Below are 18,229 nucleotides of genomic sequence, written 5' to 3' on the forward strand. Positions count from 1 at the left end.
TGTATTTTCAGAAATTTGAGTTTATTATTTGTATTTTCAGAAATGTGGATCTGTTATTTGTATTTTCAGAAATTTGAGTTTATTATTTGTATTTTCAGAAATGTGGATCTGTTATTTGTATTTTCAGAAACATGGGCATGTTATTTGTATTTTCAGAAATGTTGGTCTGTTATTTGTATTTTCAGAAATATGGGCATGTTATTTGTATTTTCAGAAATGTGGATCTGTTATTTGTATTTTCAGAAATGTGGGTATGTTATTTGTATTTTCAGAAATATGGGCATGTTATTTGTATTTTCAGAAACATGGGTCTGTTATTTGTATTTTCAGAAATGTGGGTATGTTATTTGTATTTTCAGAAATGTGGGCATGTTATTTGTATTTTCAGAAACATGGGTATGTTATTTGTATTTTCAGAAATGTGGGTCTGTTATTTGTATTTTCAGAAATGTGGGTCTGTTATTTGTATTTTCAGAAATGTGGGCATGTTATTTGTATTTTCTGAAATGTGGATCTGTTATTTGTATTTTCAGAAATGTGGGTCTGTTATTTGTATTTTCAGAAACATGGGCATGTTATTTGTATTTTCAGAAATGTGGGTCTGTTATTTGTATTTTCAGAAACATGGGCATGTTATTTGTATTTTCTGAAATGTGGATCTGTTATTTGTATTTTCAGAAATGTGGGTCTGTTATTTGTATTTTCAGAAACATGGGCATGTTATTTGTATTTTCAGAAATGTGGGTCTGTTATTTGTATTTTCAGAAATGTGGGCATGTTATTTGTATTTTCAGAAATATGGGTCTGTTATTTGTATTTTCAGAAACATGGGCATGTTATTTGTATTTTCAGAAATGTGGGCATGTTATTTGTATTTTCTGAAATGTGGGTATGTTATTTGTATTTTCAGAAATGTGGGTATGTTATTTGTATTTTCAGAAATGTGTCCATGTTGTATGATAAACGGTTGAGTTCGTCTGCGTGCTATGCGGTTTGGCCTGTGAGGTGTAGGCCTACGTCGTTTGTTTTTTTGTTTGTGTTTAAGTAGGCCCTACCTAGGCCTACTACAAATTAAATGTACTGTCCTAATTCAATAAATACACGAATAAATAAAAGAGACTTAACCATAGATGAAGACTTAAGGCTATTTCAACGTTATTAAAGTTTTTATATAGGCTATACTGTCGTAACTACCGGTTCACAGTTTGCGGTATTGAATTAAGTAGCCTATATTATCTAAATCAAGCGTAATTGTCTACTCGACCATGTCTTGAATTGTAGGCTTATTTTTGTTTTCTTGTTCTGTGAAGTTGATTTCTTTTAGCTTGAAAGTGAAAAAATGTTGGTCAGTTAAAGTGTTCAAAGTACTGTCTTATGATTTAAATTAAAAGTCTCTGTAGCCTAACTATAGGACTGACAAGCCATTATTTACTTAATTCATAAATCTAATGATTTATTTCTTTGGTTATTTGAATACTCTTTTTTAACAATTACAATGTCCAAAAATCAAAAAGATTATCAGAATTTCCAGTCATTGACAGTCAAACTGCTTCTTTGTCAAAACAAGTCAAAAACCCTAATAGTTTACCCATTACTAAACCAAATAAATTCACTATCTTAAAAGTATTAGAAAAGCCAAATGTAATTTAATCGAAGGTACTGCCGACAAAAAAATACTGAATTTTTTTTTAATAGACTCCTATTTTTAATTGGCTTTGGAAGTCTTCGTGTGTGTATATATAGCCTACGGTATAGATAGGCCTTTATCTTTTTCCCCCCACACATTTCCTGTCCATCTTCAGCTGTCTGATCAAAATACAGGCAAAAGCCCCAAAACAATCTTAAGAAAAAGTAATGCAGTCTTCATAAGGTCCCTAGTTCGAAGTAAACTTGCATCTTCTCCTTCTAGTTAAGAACAGTTTAAAAGTTTAACACAGGGCTCAAAGGGAATTTTTGCCCCATGGCCTAAAAGCAGGTTTGATTTGGACATGGCAACATCCTCTGTTAATGACAAAATGTTTGTTTATTGCTTAAGATGTGACATTGCCAGTAAGTGATCCAGCTGGCGTCAATGTACTGTTTAAACGTCACTAGTGATATAACATTTCTGCGCGTTATAGGCCAGATGTCTCTGACAAGATTTTTCTTTGGAGGCTAACCAAGAAAGCCCAGTATCCCCTCACCCCTTGGGAAAAGGTGATTAGTTTTGTTTTACTATTTCCTTACATGTCTAGAAACGTAACTTCTCTTTATAGAACATTTTCTGAAAAATACATTTTTAGCTCATAAAATCAATGCTAATTTTGTATTCCCTCATACAAAACCTCAACACACGATAACTGTCTTTAAGTGGAACACATATTTTATTTTTTAATATAAAACCAACACCTACTGTGTTTTTCAAAAAAGCTTTACATTTATATCAGAACAAACATTATCAGTCTTATTTATTCACTCAAAGCAAACATGATGATATGGTTCATATCTTCTTTTTTTAGCTATACAATGTTTTGATCATTTTTCAAATGAAAGGCTTAAAAATACACATTTGAAAAAAACATACTACAGACACAAAAGATCATTAAAAAGCTTTATTTGGGAAAAGTCACGTGTTAACAAAACAAAAGTTGATCCAATGACATGGTCGTGTAACATTTTATTCAAAAGCATTCAAATAGAAACATGCAGGCGTGATTGGTCAGAGAAGAGATGTTTATAGGTTCTGAGAGTAATGTAATGTATCCGTTTGTTGTTTTTACTCTAAAAAAATAAAAGTCTACAACAAGATCAGTAGGAAAATACAAAATGTAATTTTTGAGATGAGTGTGGGAAGTGTGGGTAAGGTGCTTGAATCATGGATGGCTGGATGAGGAACCACACGGTCCGTGGTGGCTGTTAATTTTTTTGCTGACAGGAATGGAAAGTGCAAGACTTCTCCAGATCTGTTAAATAAAGACAAAGAAAGAAAAAAAAAGTTAGATAAATGTGAAGCAGAAACATATCAAGTGTGATGTGTCTCAGTAATGATATGAATTTGAATATTTTTTTTATTGACTGTACTGTAAATCTTGTTATAGCCCACACTGCAGTTCTACAAACCTGGAGTGGATTGACCACAAACCCTGAGTGAGTTCATGGCATCCATGTACTCTGTCCCCAAAAACGCGCCGAAGCTTGTTCCAGCCTGAACCTCTTGGAGACACTTGGTGGAGTCTTTGAAGAGGAGGTTTTTGCCGTTGTCTGACTGGAACAGCTTGAATGTGAAATCTCCGGCACTGTTACCAAACTTGCCCTAAAAATGAGAAGATTATGATTTAAAACATGATTACACAAACGTATCACAGTCAGGGAACAACAGAAGTTAAGAGAAGAAAGAATGTTGCTGAGAGGAAAATGACTTTTTCTGTTTAAAGTTAGCAAAAAAAAGTCCAGAAAAACACCCTCTTTGGATGCTTGAACTGTAACTGAAATCCTCCTTCAAAGGTTTAATACATGCTCAAATAATTGCTGAGTGTATTGTAGCTGAAAAAAATGTAATTTGAATGAGTATAAAGGAGTTTGTCAGCTGACGATAAAAAATGTTTTTTAAGCATCAACAAAAGTAAAGCATCCACTGTAGTTAAAATTAATATTAGAACAATAAAAAAAATGATGAGCTGGGCAATTCATGTTTTGTTGAGAAATGAGGTTGTTGTTTCTGTGAGGCCTAAAAATCTACAAAGTGGTGAAAAAGCATCTTCCTGGAATGAAAAACACCAGTATAAGCAAATATAATCTATTGTTATCCAAACGAACAAAAAGTAAGGGCAACCTGAAAAAAAAAGCATCACAAACCTGCTGGTCGTTGAGAGTGGTGACCACATTGTTGCGGCTCTCTGGACGAGTCACCACAGCGTGTGCAGGCACCTTGGCAAGGTGACAAGACTGGAATTCAGTGATTGGCACCGGAGCCTTTCCGGGGCAGATCAGCTCGAAATCTTCAGACCTCAAAGATCTAGCCCAAGATGGACCATTGCCTTTGAATGAGGAGGTAGCATAAAAAAACATTTGAGTCTTGTACAAAGCCACACAGTAATAGAGATGAAAGTTAGCCAGTGTCAGCCCCCTTACCATTACTGTTTTCAGGGACGATTGTGTGTTTGATGAATGCAACATCGCCAGCATCCTCAACAAGACATCTGTAGTGAAATGCAAAACAGAACTTGGTTCCATCATATTTGGACAATAAGCTGGATAAGCATGTTTGTTAAATTGTCAATCACAAGTAAGCCACTACCTTAAGCATACCCTGCTTTATCAACTTATTGACTCAAAATGGAACCGTAATTTACAAAACCAACACCATGATGTATTTAAAAAGAGTTCAAACCAAGCAGAAACCTTCAGGGTTGAAAAATGAGACTTACGCGGAAGTGAAAAAAAAGCTCTTTTCTATATTCATACACACTTTAAGGGGGTGGTAAGTTTATATCTAATGCATTTTAAGGGATGTTGCATGGCATGTTGTAGCTGTTTCAAGGTTAAAGGACTAACCTCAGCTCCTCCTCTTTGTCTTTTACTAGAATGACAGGAAGCTAAATTCAGCATTTCCAAAATGGCGACCTCCATCGTTTTTGCTCTAAATGCCACCGCAGAAACCAAATTCATAGAGTTGATACCTTTATCTCGAAGTAAAAAGCAGACTGAAATGTAAAAATTTTTGATTTTAAGCAGAGTTTAGTTGCTACAAAACCCCCCAAAAAATAACTTATTTGTCAAGTCTCTTTAAACCCCTTGAAAGATTGGTTTACATTAATCGTTTCCCTTAAAGAAATATGAAATAACGTATTCATTAGTCAGCTTGAGAGAGGGTGGTAGAAGTTTTAAGGAAGCTAAGCTAGCAGTTTCCCGTTGCTTCCAGTCTTTTTCCTAATCTTGAGAGTCTGAGGATTTGAGCCTTATTTTTTACACACAGATTTGCAGGACATACCAATCTTCTATTTGTTAATCTCAAAAAGAAACAAACTGCACAAATTATCCAAAATGTGAAACTATTCTTTTGACAAACATGCACAGTTTTTGTAAATTTGCATGCAGACTGCATACGTCACTGTGTGTCCTACCTAAAGGCTCCAGCGTAGCCGTAGTACTGCTCTTCAGCACTGGCTTTGCACTTGGACTCGTCTCCCACAGCTTTGCCGCTGCCCGCACACTGACTACAGAAAGGGGAGCTGGATTCTGACCCGGGGGCACAGCCACTGCTGAAGAACTTAGCTGAGGAGGACAGATCAGTACGATGTGTTAGAAGTACAAGAGGAAAAAGAATTGTTAAAAATAATGTCCTTCTACTACAAGTTTCTTTACGAATATCATTTCTGACATACTGAAGTCACAGTCTTGAGTCAGTTTGTGGATGTGACCCATCGGGATGTTCCAGCCAGCAGTTCTGCCCACGCCTGTGTGGCAAGACCTTTTATTCTTCAGGGTCTCCCATGTCACTCCAGAATTCTTCTTTACAACAGCAACCGCATAGTAGGAAGCTGTGGCTACAATAGTGGAAGTAAGAGATCATTATTAGTATGAACTTTCCATTAAAGGTTCATCTTAGGACTGGAAGACAAACATGTATTCATTCATCTTTGATGTACAAACATTTATTTGTATTTTAATATTGAATATTTTCTTAAAACAGTAACAAGTAATTACACACTTGAGAAAATGGACTGTTTGGTTTGCAAACATAACATGCCAAGTCTTTGTCTTAATGTATCATATTGAATCAGATATTAATTATAAAACTGGTGATAGTTGGGGAATACATTTTCTGAAAACCTCTTCAGCAATTATCAAGAATCAAACACTTGATCAAACATTTTTCTAAACTGATTTTGAGGTTCTATTTAGTGAAAATAACAAATAAATGCGTTTAATCAAATTGATATTGATCACAATGCTATCATTATTTTAAACTTCCTAATAGTAGAAGTTAAAGAAATACTGTTTTTTTTACCTCCAGATGTGCCGCACAGCCCTAAGGAGAGATACAGAGATTCACATTTTACTCATGTAGAAATGTTGAAAATTAAAAAAATATGATTTAAAACAATATTTTCAGTGCTTTCTAACCCCTGTACCTTCATCATACTGCTCTGCCATAACTGGAACCAGACCACACTTTCCAGCTGTGTACACCTGTCCTCCATCCACTGCCATCGCATCAGCCTCTTTACGCTACCCAACAAACAAGACGACAAACGATCAGAGACAAACGCTGCAGAAATACAGAAGAAGAAACAAGCCTGTACCATGTTCATATATTTCCGTCCAAGAGAAATTTACCATGATCTTTGACACGCACTCTTCAACTGTGTTGCCTCTCACGCATTCAACAAGAGTGGAGCCGTCATCACCCACACTGTTGATACTCCACGTGTCGCACTTGCTCGTCTCTGCGTGGCCCACACCACACCATCTAATGGCACTGGATGAGGTGCCAGCAATCTGCTCTGTAAAGTGAAGCGAAACCAAGTGTAGGACATTTCAGCAACAAGGCAATGGTGGCTCATACAAGACATCAAAATAATCATGACAAAGGGAAGAAGAAACATAAAAAATACATTTAAAAAATCATTCAAACGAACCATTAACAATCACAGAGAAGATTAAATATGAAATATGTTAACATAGGATCCAAGAGAAATAGAGACATTAGGTAAAAATAAGAAATTAAAATACAATATGTATAACACAATAGCAACATATGACATCTAAGAAATATGCTTGTCTGGTGGTTTTGTATGTTAATATGTGTGTTCAGTTTTCTTTTGTTTACAGCTTACCTTTCTTAAGGGAACGGACAATGCTCATGTATTCAGCACCCAAGTAGAGGAAGGAGTCGGTGTTTGGTGGCACCCTCACCAGTCTCACTGTGGAGTCTTTGAACATCAGATTTTTGGAAGGTGCATAGGCTTCAGATGAGAAGAGGTCAGAAGACTGAAAAAACACAAAGTATGCTTATTCATTATTTAAGAGCTTCATTATATTATTAAGTAACTGTTCCATGTTTGAATGAACCATTTCACATCCAGGGGGCATGTCAAAACGCTTTAACTGGGATGGCTCAAGTATAACGTTTATTTACTTATTTTGACACAACAGTAAGGAATCAAACCAATGTTGTAGTTATGAGAAAGCCTGAGAAAGTTAATAAGCTCTGACATCATCAAGATCAAGTGCACCACCTAAATGAGGCCGGAGCAGTGTGGACACTTTTTTTTCTACTTCTTTGCATTACTGAGCATAAGAGTGAGTCATTTTCTCCAAATTGTAGGGATTTTGTTTGTGTATTAATTGCACTGTGCTTCTTTTAAGTCACAAAAATGTTTGGTAGGAATTGCAATACATTTTTATTGAGCTTTAGTTTTGTATGTGGTTACTCCTTCAAATAGACTAGACCACACCCACACACACACACACACACACACACACACACACACAAAACAAATTCACAGATAAGTCAAGCTTCTTTTTCAATGATACCTGAACTGAATTGAGGCTTTCCCAGATGAAGTCGGCCAGCTGTTGGTCCTTGCGGGTGACAACAGCATGAGCAGGCACTTTGGCCAGGTGGCAGGTTTGATAGTTGTCAATAGGCGCTCTGGTGTTATCCTTGCACAGAAGCTCATATTTGGACTTTTCAGAATCTGAAAGTGGGAGACAAAAAAAAAATGTTCCCCCTCAAATCAGCCAGTTCCTATTAATCTCTCCTGTCATTTTATCATCATGTTAAGTTGAGTCAGAGTCTAAGGCTATTTAAAATAAAGTATTGTTTCAAACATTTTATCCACAATCCTATAAATGTAATATAAGTTAGAGTATTTTTGTGCGGCTGGGAAGAAGTTCTGCAACAAAAATCTGATACTTACTGAACCAACTTAATGAGATAATTGGCTTTTAAAAAGAGAAAAAAATAGATTTGATGTTTATTTGAATAAAAGAATTTGAGAATTGCTTTCCCTCTCCAATCTTTTCTGGACTGTTTCCACCTTTGTACTCTCTATGCTTTAATTTCCTAATCATTAGTTATCCTATTCAAATTATGAGGTGGCAGTTAAATGTTGATGTCTAATTTAAACAGTATTTAGTGAGTATTAAAAACATATAACAATGTCTGGCAAAGATGTTGTTGTTTGTTAGTGATACTAGAATAGCTTGTAAAAATGTCAATAAAAGAAATAGAAGATTTGACTTTTCGATGAAAAAAAAATGGTTTATGTATACACTCATCATACAAATGTGCAAACTTATCAAAGGTTTCTATTGTTCGGTAACTAAGTACATGACAAGTGATACTGACCTGGTACAGTGAGATGCTTCACAAAAGCCACGTCTCCAGCGTCCTCTGCCAGACACCTACAACATAGACTCTGTTACTCGATAGAAAACAACATGCCTGCATCAACATTACAAGTTACATTATGACAGAGAGGAAAGGTCTAAGACACCATTTCAATAGCCTGCATAAAATGTCACAGAGGTACATACTCAGCCGTGATAGCTCATCATATTCAGAAGATAAAGGTGTGGAGGTGGATAGAGGACAGAATAAGTCATATTGTATGAGGACTGATTAGGATCAGAGAATAAAATGATACTGACTGGAAAGCTCCGGAGTAGTCATAGTAAGGCTCCGAGTGGGTCCGCGAGCAGTCGTGCTTGCACTGCTTGCACAGTTTGCTGCCAGGGACTGCTCCTGGGGCACAGCTGGATGAGAAGTACTCGCTCACCGCTGCAATTAGAATGACCCGATTTGTCAGTCAAGCAATAGAAAAAACAGGTAGTGAAATATTGAATAAATAATGTTTTTGTTCTAAAATGTATAATATGTAACGATTTGAAATGTCTGAAAATGACTTGAACAATGTGTTATAATTTATTGAGTTGCATTCCTGTATTGTATATTATTGTATAATCATAATATTTTAAGTGTTAAGTGTTACTTTTTCCTAGTCTCAAGGTCAGCTAAACTAAACTAATCTAAACTGAGCTCAGCTAAGTAACCAGCTGCTGTATCATCTTATTATTGTGATATATATTACTAGGAATTGTATTATTTTTTGTTTTTTAACCTTTAAAACAGCAATTTCACGTATAATATTTCGCACACAGTGATCAGGAGTGACAAGTGTGTGTAGCACATTTTGTTTGAGGATTATCCTTCATGTTGAGTGTAACTCACCCTCCTCTACTGGTTTGTCTTCAATGCCTTCCCAATGAATCAAATCCATGGACACCAGAGTTCCAATGGGAATGTTCCAGCCTGCAGATTTCCCCAAACCAGTGTGACAGGACCTCTTCCCCTGGAGCTGACTAAAGTTAAATCCACTGTTCTTCTTCACAACAGCTACAGCGTAGTAACAGGTTTCTGAGGCTGGATGTTTAAACAGAACAGGAACAAACCAGTTTAAAACATCTGTGGTACATACAAAAGGATCAACAACCTCTTTCGAAATGTCTGCCGATAAGGAAACTTACAGGTGCCGTAGTCCTCAGCAATGATGGGCTGCAGGTCGTAGTTGTTCAGTCCAGCAGTGTAGATGTCCCCTCCATCCAAAGTGATGGCATCAGCTTCACCAGCCTGAACAACACACCAGCAGATTAGTCATATCAACAACACACCAACAGATTAGTCATATCAACAACACACCAGCAGATTAGTCATATCAACAACACACCAGCAGATTAGTCATATCAACAACACACCAGCAGATTAGTCATATCAACAACACACCAACAGCTCAAAGACTGGGGGGTACTAAGGGCTCCGTGGAGGGAAGAAGTGATAAAACTGAAAAGATTATCAAATCAACTAATTACATTATTTGTGACAAAGACATTTAAATATAGCGATTTTTAGATGTTAATAATCTGCATATTTAAATCTATTTTCTATGAGCAATGTCACCTTTACCATGTGGCTCAGGAATATCTTTACAATCCAGCTTTTCTAGAAGACCCTTACAGGTGATAACTTTTTTGTAACATCAAGAAGCAACCAATAAGCAACAATAGTATTGTCAAAATTCCCATGTAGGGATTTTTTGTTCAAAAATTATTATTGATCACCAATCGATTAATTTGGACATCATGCACTTCGGGCTATGTTTAAATTACAATTTATTCTGAAACTTTGCTGATCTTGACCATATTTGATACCGAGTAAACTGTAACCCGCAGAGATTATTTTTTACATAATCCATGTAGGGAAGGGCTCAAATCAGAATTATTACGTTTGCTCTCCCATTAAATATCTGCTGTTCTGGCAGCCTCAAGGCAAAACCTGGCTGTGGAGGTAGCTTTACCCAATCGAGTGTGTTTTTTTATATATGACAGGAAAACTCCAAAACTTAAAGACTGACAACCTTCAAATGTCAAATTCAAGGAATTCAAAGTATTCTTTCCATCCCAGTGGACATGTGACAAACTCAAAATCTATTTGTTGAAAGAAACAAAAAATCTATTATTTTGTTTGTACATTAAAAAAATTAATGAATAATTGTAATTTTTTCATTGCAGCGTTGAAAATAAAATAAAAAATGTTACTTTGCATGTCCTAAGAACTATAAAAAAAATCATGCTATGTCATTTCATAATTCGTGCATGAAAGGGTTAAGAAGTCATATGTTATTTTTTTAATATATTTGCCATTGTAAATGTAATGTACATATAATTTTACATTTTATTGCAAGAGGGGTGTCCCTGCAGGAGGTTAATGCTACATGGGAGTCCATGGCAGGACAAAGTTTGGGGACCCCTGTCATATATTATATATTACATAGTTAATTTAATACCATATATTTTCTAATTGTGCTATTGTAAAATGTAAACATATCCTACTTGAGTACTGTACAGTGGTAGCTACTTACAATTTGTTTGAGTTTTACAACATTTTTTATAAATATTACATTAGTTCCTACATCAGAGAGAAGCAATCATTTTTACTGTTTTTTGACAGTTTAAGTGACTAAGCAGTATATGGATGTTGATTTAACATAGGCATGTTTTGTTAAGTCACTTTTGTTGTCACATGCAATCATACAATGGCAGTCACGGGAAAATGAATATGGGAAACAAAGTATCCTGAAGTAGTATTTTTTTTTGTTATTGTTAAAATGTAAAATGTATTTTTTTCATGACTCTTAAAAATCGTAAGGAAATATGCGTAATTTAAGCTTTTCGTTATCCATTAATTTATATTATATATGTAAAAAAAAAAAGAAGAAAAAAAGAATGATATGAGCTCCAAAGATAGGCTATGCTCTGAAAAAGTTGACTCCCTCACCCTTATTGCCGTGATGCAGCTCAAAGTGCTGTCTTTCCTCACGCAGGCGAACACCGAAGTTTTGGCTTCGAGGCTCGAACATTTCAGAAATTCTTGTTCCGACTTGACGCACCATTTCACCTTCTCAAGGGGAGCGGCGAACACAGTCGCTGCAAATGCATGAATAAAAAACAATGCAGAGAGTTGAGTACGTGATGTTTATGACAAAATATTATTTCTGTGCAAAGGTTTAAAGCCCTTACCGAGACACCCAAGCAGCGCCACGAGGAGAAAAGCCTTCATGTTGAACAGCAGAGTCTTCAGGTCAGCCGACTGTCCTGGAGGGAGCTCAGGCTTTTATAGCAAACCCTTCTCTCTGAAAAAAAAAAAAGCTCGGTTGACTCGTTTGCTCAGGTTTCCTAATGTAAGCGTGCGCGTGGGCGCGCGTGCAGCGTACCTTTGTCCGGTGCTGCTGGCAAAGAAACAGACTGGGCTAACCCAAATTTCGACACACTGGAAATTCAGAAACATCAACGTTTGGTACACCTGAATTAATCAAGATGAAGGGTTTTAAAGGCAAGACGTGGGCCAAAGTAGGGTTATGGCTTATTAAGGCCTTAAGGCCTATTTTAAGGTTAAGTTTTCCCAATGTCCTGGTTGATGGATTTGTGTTGTTTGACCAATCCCTTTGTGTCCATTTAAAGATTTCTGCTATTTTACGTAGGAAGGGCTGGTGCCTCGTGCGTCCATTAGAGACATTGGGTATCTGTAAAGGGTCTTGGCAAAGGGTCTTGGCAAAGCGTTGATATTTAACCTACCAATTCAGCATCACATTTTCACTCTGTATTTAGGTGTTTATTTCAGGTGCTTCATCTTTTAAGATAACAAGAGTCCTTTTATGGGGCTTGTAGATAACCTACATAAGAAAAAAACGAAAAAAATGACTATTCTTATTTAGGACAAGAAGTGTAGGCGTAAATTTGACTGCTTTCACTTTTAACTTTTGGGATTTTTCCCCCTGCTGATTAATTTCCTCAAATGATTCCTCAAATCAAATTGCTGGATGTTGTATAGATCAAACAATCAATCAATCAATCCATCAAACTTTATTTTGTCATAGCACTTCTCATACAACAATGTATCACAAAGTGCTTTTACATCAAAATAAATCAAACAGCAACAATATGACTCCCTCCCCCACCCCTACCCCACAATCCAAGAAGTAAGGTAAAATAACAAGATAAAAACAGATACTGACATCCGTCAGTACCAGTCTGACGGACTGAGGAAACACTAGCATTCATTCTTAATGAGGAAAAACAGGATGTTAAAAATAAAAATACTAAAACTAATGCAGATAAAATGAGATTCAGTTAAAAGACTAAATAGCTAGGTCTTGAGTTTGCTTTTAAAAATGTTTACATTTTGTTCTACCCTCAGGTCTCCGGGTTAACTGTTACACAGACGGGGCCGTTGTAATAAAAAAAGATGCCTCACCAGATTTCAGTTTGGATGTTTGGAACAACTACAAGACCACTTCCAGATGACCTGAGGGCTCTGCTGGGCTCATAAGTTAAAAGCAAATGGGATAAATCGGTGGGAGCAAGACCATTAAGAGCTTTAAAACCAATAAAAGAATCTTAAAATCAAGTCTAAAACACACGGGTATAGCCAATGCAGAGACTTTAAAATAGGTGTAAATGTGTGCTCTCTTTCTGGTCTTCATCAGCACTCTTTCAGCTGAATTTTGGAGAAGCTGCAACTTGACTGCTTTCACTTTAACTTTTAGGATTTTTCCTCCTGCTGATCAATTTCCTCAAATGATAGGCTATATGTAACAATGTTTGGTCTGCTGTAGCCAGACTGACATGCAAAAAAACAGTTTGGGATGAAATCCTGATTTAAGCAGACAAGGATCTAGGCTATTCATAACAGAGTTCTGAATGACCCCATAAAATGAGTTACAAGAAGCGCCATGAGAAAAGGACAAATGCTTTTGAAATCTTGTTTGGATAATCCAAGCACTTTATCCCAGAGATCTCAGTGGGACCAACTAAAGAGCTGTGTTTACAGAGTCATTGTTGCCCAACACAAGAGTGAAGGTTCATGTTTGCCTGTAATTTGAATCAACACCTCTATCTTTGTCCTTACCTGCCAAAGTTTGAAAAATCACCCAATCACTTCACTGCAACTTTGGAAGATTCTAAGACACGGGGCTATGTGGTATAATAATAAAAACTGAACATATTCGATCAGTCTATACTCTAATCTAACATTTAATATAAGTTATTTTTTTAATATTTTAGTTTTACATTTTTTGTAGAGTTGCAGTATATATTTTTTAAAGTGCTTTCTCTCTATTTTGTACTTGTATTTCATTACGAACCAGAACACCACGGCTCCTGTGTTTACACAGTTTGCAACAAGCTTGATTGAATTCATAAGAATCTCATTTGTAATAGGCTATACATTTTTGCAAGTAAATGGAATTTGCAGAAGTGAACAATAACTAAATATATGTATGTGTGCTGTATTAAGTAAAGATTCATTGTGATTCAGGTGTAGCACAACAAATACAATGAAGATATCACTTACTTTCTTCATCTGGAGTTACAACTTTGACCTTTTTCTACCCTGTATAGCAAATACTTACCTTTAAAGAGTGAGCTGAATGAAAGAGGGAGGATCAAAAACATTTTGTTCCTCAATTCTGTGCAAATACAATGACTTCTCACTTTTACTCTGTGGGTAAAGTGTAAGAAAGGCAAACAAGACTTTGATATCGTCCTGTAGCATCCAGATTTAAAACTGAGCTGTCTATTGTGTTGAAATGTTTTTGGTCCATAAGACCCTTAAAGTTCAGGTGTTTTAGAGCCTTTATGGAGGCATTCGAGCACCACCACTCTCAGGAAAGGATTCACGTTGGACAGATAGCTCTCCAGCTCATATGTTATGAAAAACCTGTCTGAGAAATATGTCTGAGAAAGAAAAGAAAACAGTTTGCTTCACTTCCTTGTTTGATTTGCAGACACCATTGTTCACCTAACCTGAACTCATCAATAGGAAGGATTATTCATGATGAAATTAGAGCTGGTTTTGGCTGGTCAAGCAATGACACCTTCTCACCGCCCTTTGGCATCTCACTTAGTCGAACAAGGTACCCTTTGTGACTCCAGGAAGAAGACATGTAGTGTTTGGATCAAATTGCTAGATGACATCTGTCAGTATCTGTCTGACCTGTCAGTACCAGTCTGACGGACTGAGGAAACACTAGCATTCATTCTTAATGAGGAAAAACAGGATGTTAAAAATAAAAATACTAAAACTAATGCAGATAAAATGAGATTCAGTTAAAAGACTAAATAGCTAGGTCTTGAGTTTGCTTTTAAAAATGTTTACATTTTGTTCTACCCTCAGGTCTCCGGGTTAACTGTTACACAGACGGGGCCGTTGTAATAAAAAAAGATGCCTCACCAGATTTCAGTTTGGATGTTTGGAACAACTACAAGACCACTTCCAGATGACCTGAGGGCTCTGCTGGGCTCATAAGTTAAAAGCAAATGGGATAAATCGGTGGGAGCAAGACCATTAAGAGCTTTAAAACCAATAAAAGAATCTTAAAATCAAGTCTAAAACACACGGGTATAGCCAATGCAGAGACTTTAAAATAGGTGTAAATGTGTGCTCTCTTTCTGGTCTTCATCAGCACTCTTTCAGCTGAATTTTGGAGAAGCTGCAACTTGACTGCTTTCACTTTAACTTTTAGGATCTTTCCTCCTGCTGATCAATTTCCTCAAATGATAGGCTATATGTAACAATGTTTGGTCTGCTGTAGCCAGACTGACATGCAAAAAAATGGTTTGGGATGAAATCCTGATTTAAGCAGACAAGGATCTAGGCTATTCATAACAGAGTTCTGAATGACCCCATAAAATGAGTTACAAGAAGCGCCATGAGAAAAGGACAAATGCTTTTGAAATCTTGTTTGGATAAATCCAAGCACTTTATCCCAGAGATCTGTGGGACCAACTAAAGAGCTGTGTTTACAGAGTCATTGTTGCCCAACACAAGAGTGAAGGTTCATGTTTGCCTGTAATTTGAATCAACACCTCTATCTTTGTCCTTACCTGCCAAAGTTTGAAAAATCACCCAATCACTTCACTGCAACTTTGGAAGATTCTAAGACACGGGGCTATGTGGTATAATAATAAAAACTGAACATATTCGATCAGTCTATACTCTAATCTAACATTTAATATAAGTTATTTTTTTAATATTTTAGTTTTACATTTTTTGTAGAGTTGCAGTATATATTTTTTAAAGTGCTTTCTCTCTATTTTGTACTTGTATTTCATTACGAACCAGAACACCACGGCTCCTGTGTTTACACAGTTTGCAACAAGCTTGATTGAATTCATAAGAATCTCATTTGTAATAGGCTATACATTTTTGCAAGTAAATGGAATTTGCAGAAGTGAACAATAACTAAATATATGTATGTGTGCTGTATTAAGTAAAGATTCATTGTGATTCAGGTGTAGCACAACAAATACAATGAAGATATCACTTACTTTCTTCATCTGGAGTTACAACTTTGACCTTTTTCTACCCTGTATAGCAAATACTTACCTTTAAAGAGTGAGCTGAATGAAAGAGGGAGGATCAAAAACATTTTGTTCCTCAATTCTGTGCAAATACAATGACTTCTCACTTTTACTTTGTGGGTAAAGTGTAAGAAAGGCAAACAAGACTTTGATATCGTCCTGTAGCATCCAGATTTAAAACTGAGCTGTCTATTGTGTTGAAATGTTTTCGGTCCATAAGACCCTTAAAGTTCAGGTGTTTTAGAACCTTTATGGAGGCATTCGAGCACCACCACTCTCAGGAAAGGATTCACGTTGGACAGATAGCTCTCCAGCTCATATGTTATGAAAAACCTGTCTGAGAAATATGTCTGAGAAAGAAAAGAAAACAGTTTGCTTCACTTCCTTGTTTGATTTGCAGACACCATTGTTCACCTAACCTGAACTCATCAATAGGAAGGATTATTCATGATGAAATTAGAGCTGGTTTTGGCAATCAAGCAATGACACCTTCTCACCGCCCTTTGGCATCTCACTCAGTCGAACAAGGTACCCTTTGTGACTCCAGGAAGAAGAAATGTAGTGTTTGGATCAAATTGCTAGATGACATCTGTCAGTATCTGTCTGACCTGTCAGTACCAGTCTGACGGACTGAGGAAACACTAGCATTCATTCTTAATGAGGAAAAACAGGATGTTAAAAATAAAAATACTAAAACTAATGCAGATAAAATGAGATTCAGTTAAAAGACTAAATAGCTAGGTCTTGAGTTTGCTTTTAAAAATGTTTACATTTTGTTCTACCCTCAGGTCTCCGGGTTAACTGTTACACAGACGGGGCCGTTGTAATAAAAAAAGATGCCTCACCAGATTTCAGTTTGGATGTTTGGAACAACTACAAGACCACTTCCAGATGACCTGAGGGCTCTGCTGGGCTCATAAGTTAAAAGCAAATGGGATAAATCGATGGGAGCAAGACCATTAAGAGCTTTAAAACCAATAAAAGAATCTTAAAATCAAGTCTAAAACACACGGGTATAGCCAATGCAGAGACTTTAAAATAGGTGTAAATGTGTGCTCTCTTTCTGGTCTTCATCAGCACTCTTTCAGCTGAATTTTGGAGAAGCTGCAACTTGACTGCTTTCACTTTAACTTTTGGGATTTTTCCTCCTGCTGATTAATTTCCTCAAATGATAGGCTATATGTAACAATGTTTGGTCTGCTGTAGCCAGACTGACATGCAAAAAAACGGATTGGGATGAAATCCTGATTTAAGCAGACAAGGATCTAGGCTATTCATAACAGAGTTCTGAATGACCCCATAAAATGAGTTACAAGAAGCGCCATGAGAAAAGGACAAATGCTTTTGAAATCTTGTTTGGATAAATCCGAGCACTTTATCCCAGAGATCTCAGTGGGACCAACTAAAGAGCTAGAGTTGCAGTATATGTACAAAAACATGACTCTGTTTTCTGGTTTGTCTGATTACTGGCCTCGTTTCCATCTGAGAACAGATCAAATGACTGGCATGTTTGAGGCTAGTTATACATAAAAAAAAAAAAAAAAGTATCATAAAGTGAGTTTTAAATGTGATCAGACTTTTAGTTATCATAATGCAGTAAATCCACATAATCTTCTACTTTTAATGGTGGAAAAACTATTTGGATACCTAACAAGCCCTAAATTACCAGCAATGAACATGAGGATAAAAGTCCTGGCACAGTTTCAGTCTGCTGCTATACCGTTTGAATTGATGCCTGAGTCATTAGATAATGTCGGAACCTGTCATTATCTGCCCTCAGTCTTGATTTTAATGCTTCTTTGTCAATTTCTGTGTCAATGCAATGACATAACACCTCTTCATAAAGTGTTCGGCAGGACAAAAACACAGCTGTCCTGTACTCAAGTTGACATTTCTGTATATACGAGTAGAAAGTCACATAATCAGGGGAAAATGTCATGTTTTTGATAATAGTCGAGTTGTAAATATAACATTTGTGGCTTCTAGTTAATATTTTCTAAATAATCTGAAACATTCTGTAATGAGGCTTCCTGAAATACCTCGAAGACACTTGTGTCTGGCTGCGTGACTGACGCTGATTACGACCACAAAGCCCTCCTGACTGTGCTTAATAAATGTGAATAACCTACGATGATTATTCTCCTGACATATGAGCAGAAGTGTAAGAAGGCAGTAGTAGTTGACCATTACACACAGACACATTCTCCCTCCTTGTTGCTCAATAACATACAAAATACTTTTTTAAAACAATATCAGCAACTAGATTATAACTACAGAAGGTACAAGGGACATAAAGCTCAGATGGATGTGATATTCCTTCATACAA

The 18,229-nt window shown here is 36.4% G+C and overlaps 1 protein-coding gene across 1 annotated transcript; it reads right to left on the reverse strand.

Annotated features, from left to right (window-relative positions):
* Nucleotides 1–2,576: 2,576 nt before the first annotated feature.
* tfa (transferrin-a) lies at nucleotides 2,577–11,664 on the reverse strand. The gene is made up of 17 exons (XM_061044694.1): nucleotides 11,563–11,664; nucleotides 11,321–11,469; nucleotides 9,514–9,616; nucleotides 9,218–9,409; nucleotides 8,638–8,767; nucleotides 8,336–8,391; nucleotides 7,519–7,682; nucleotides 6,819–6,972; nucleotides 6,319–6,485; nucleotides 6,114–6,210; nucleotides 5,990–6,010; nucleotides 5,364–5,525; nucleotides 5,103–5,253; nucleotides 4,111–4,178; nucleotides 3,835–4,016; nucleotides 3,100–3,292; nucleotides 2,577–2,942 (listed from the first exon to the last, which is right to left on the reverse strand). Exons 1-17 carry the CDS (start codon nucleotides 11,600–11,602, stop codon nucleotides 2,896–2,898), a joined length of 2,076 nt encoding a protein of 691 aa, XP_060900677.1. The 5' UTR covers nucleotides 11,603–11,664; the 3' UTR covers nucleotides 2,577–2,895.
* Nucleotides 11,665–18,229: the final 6,565 nt, after the last annotated feature.

This window comes from Labrus mixtus, chromosome 8 (assembly GCF_963584025.1).
Source record: "Labrus mixtus chromosome 8, fLabMix1.1, whole genome shotgun sequence".
Classification (NCBI taxonomy): domain Eukaryota; kingdom Metazoa; phylum Chordata; class Actinopteri; order Labriformes; family Labridae; genus Labrus; species Labrus mixtus.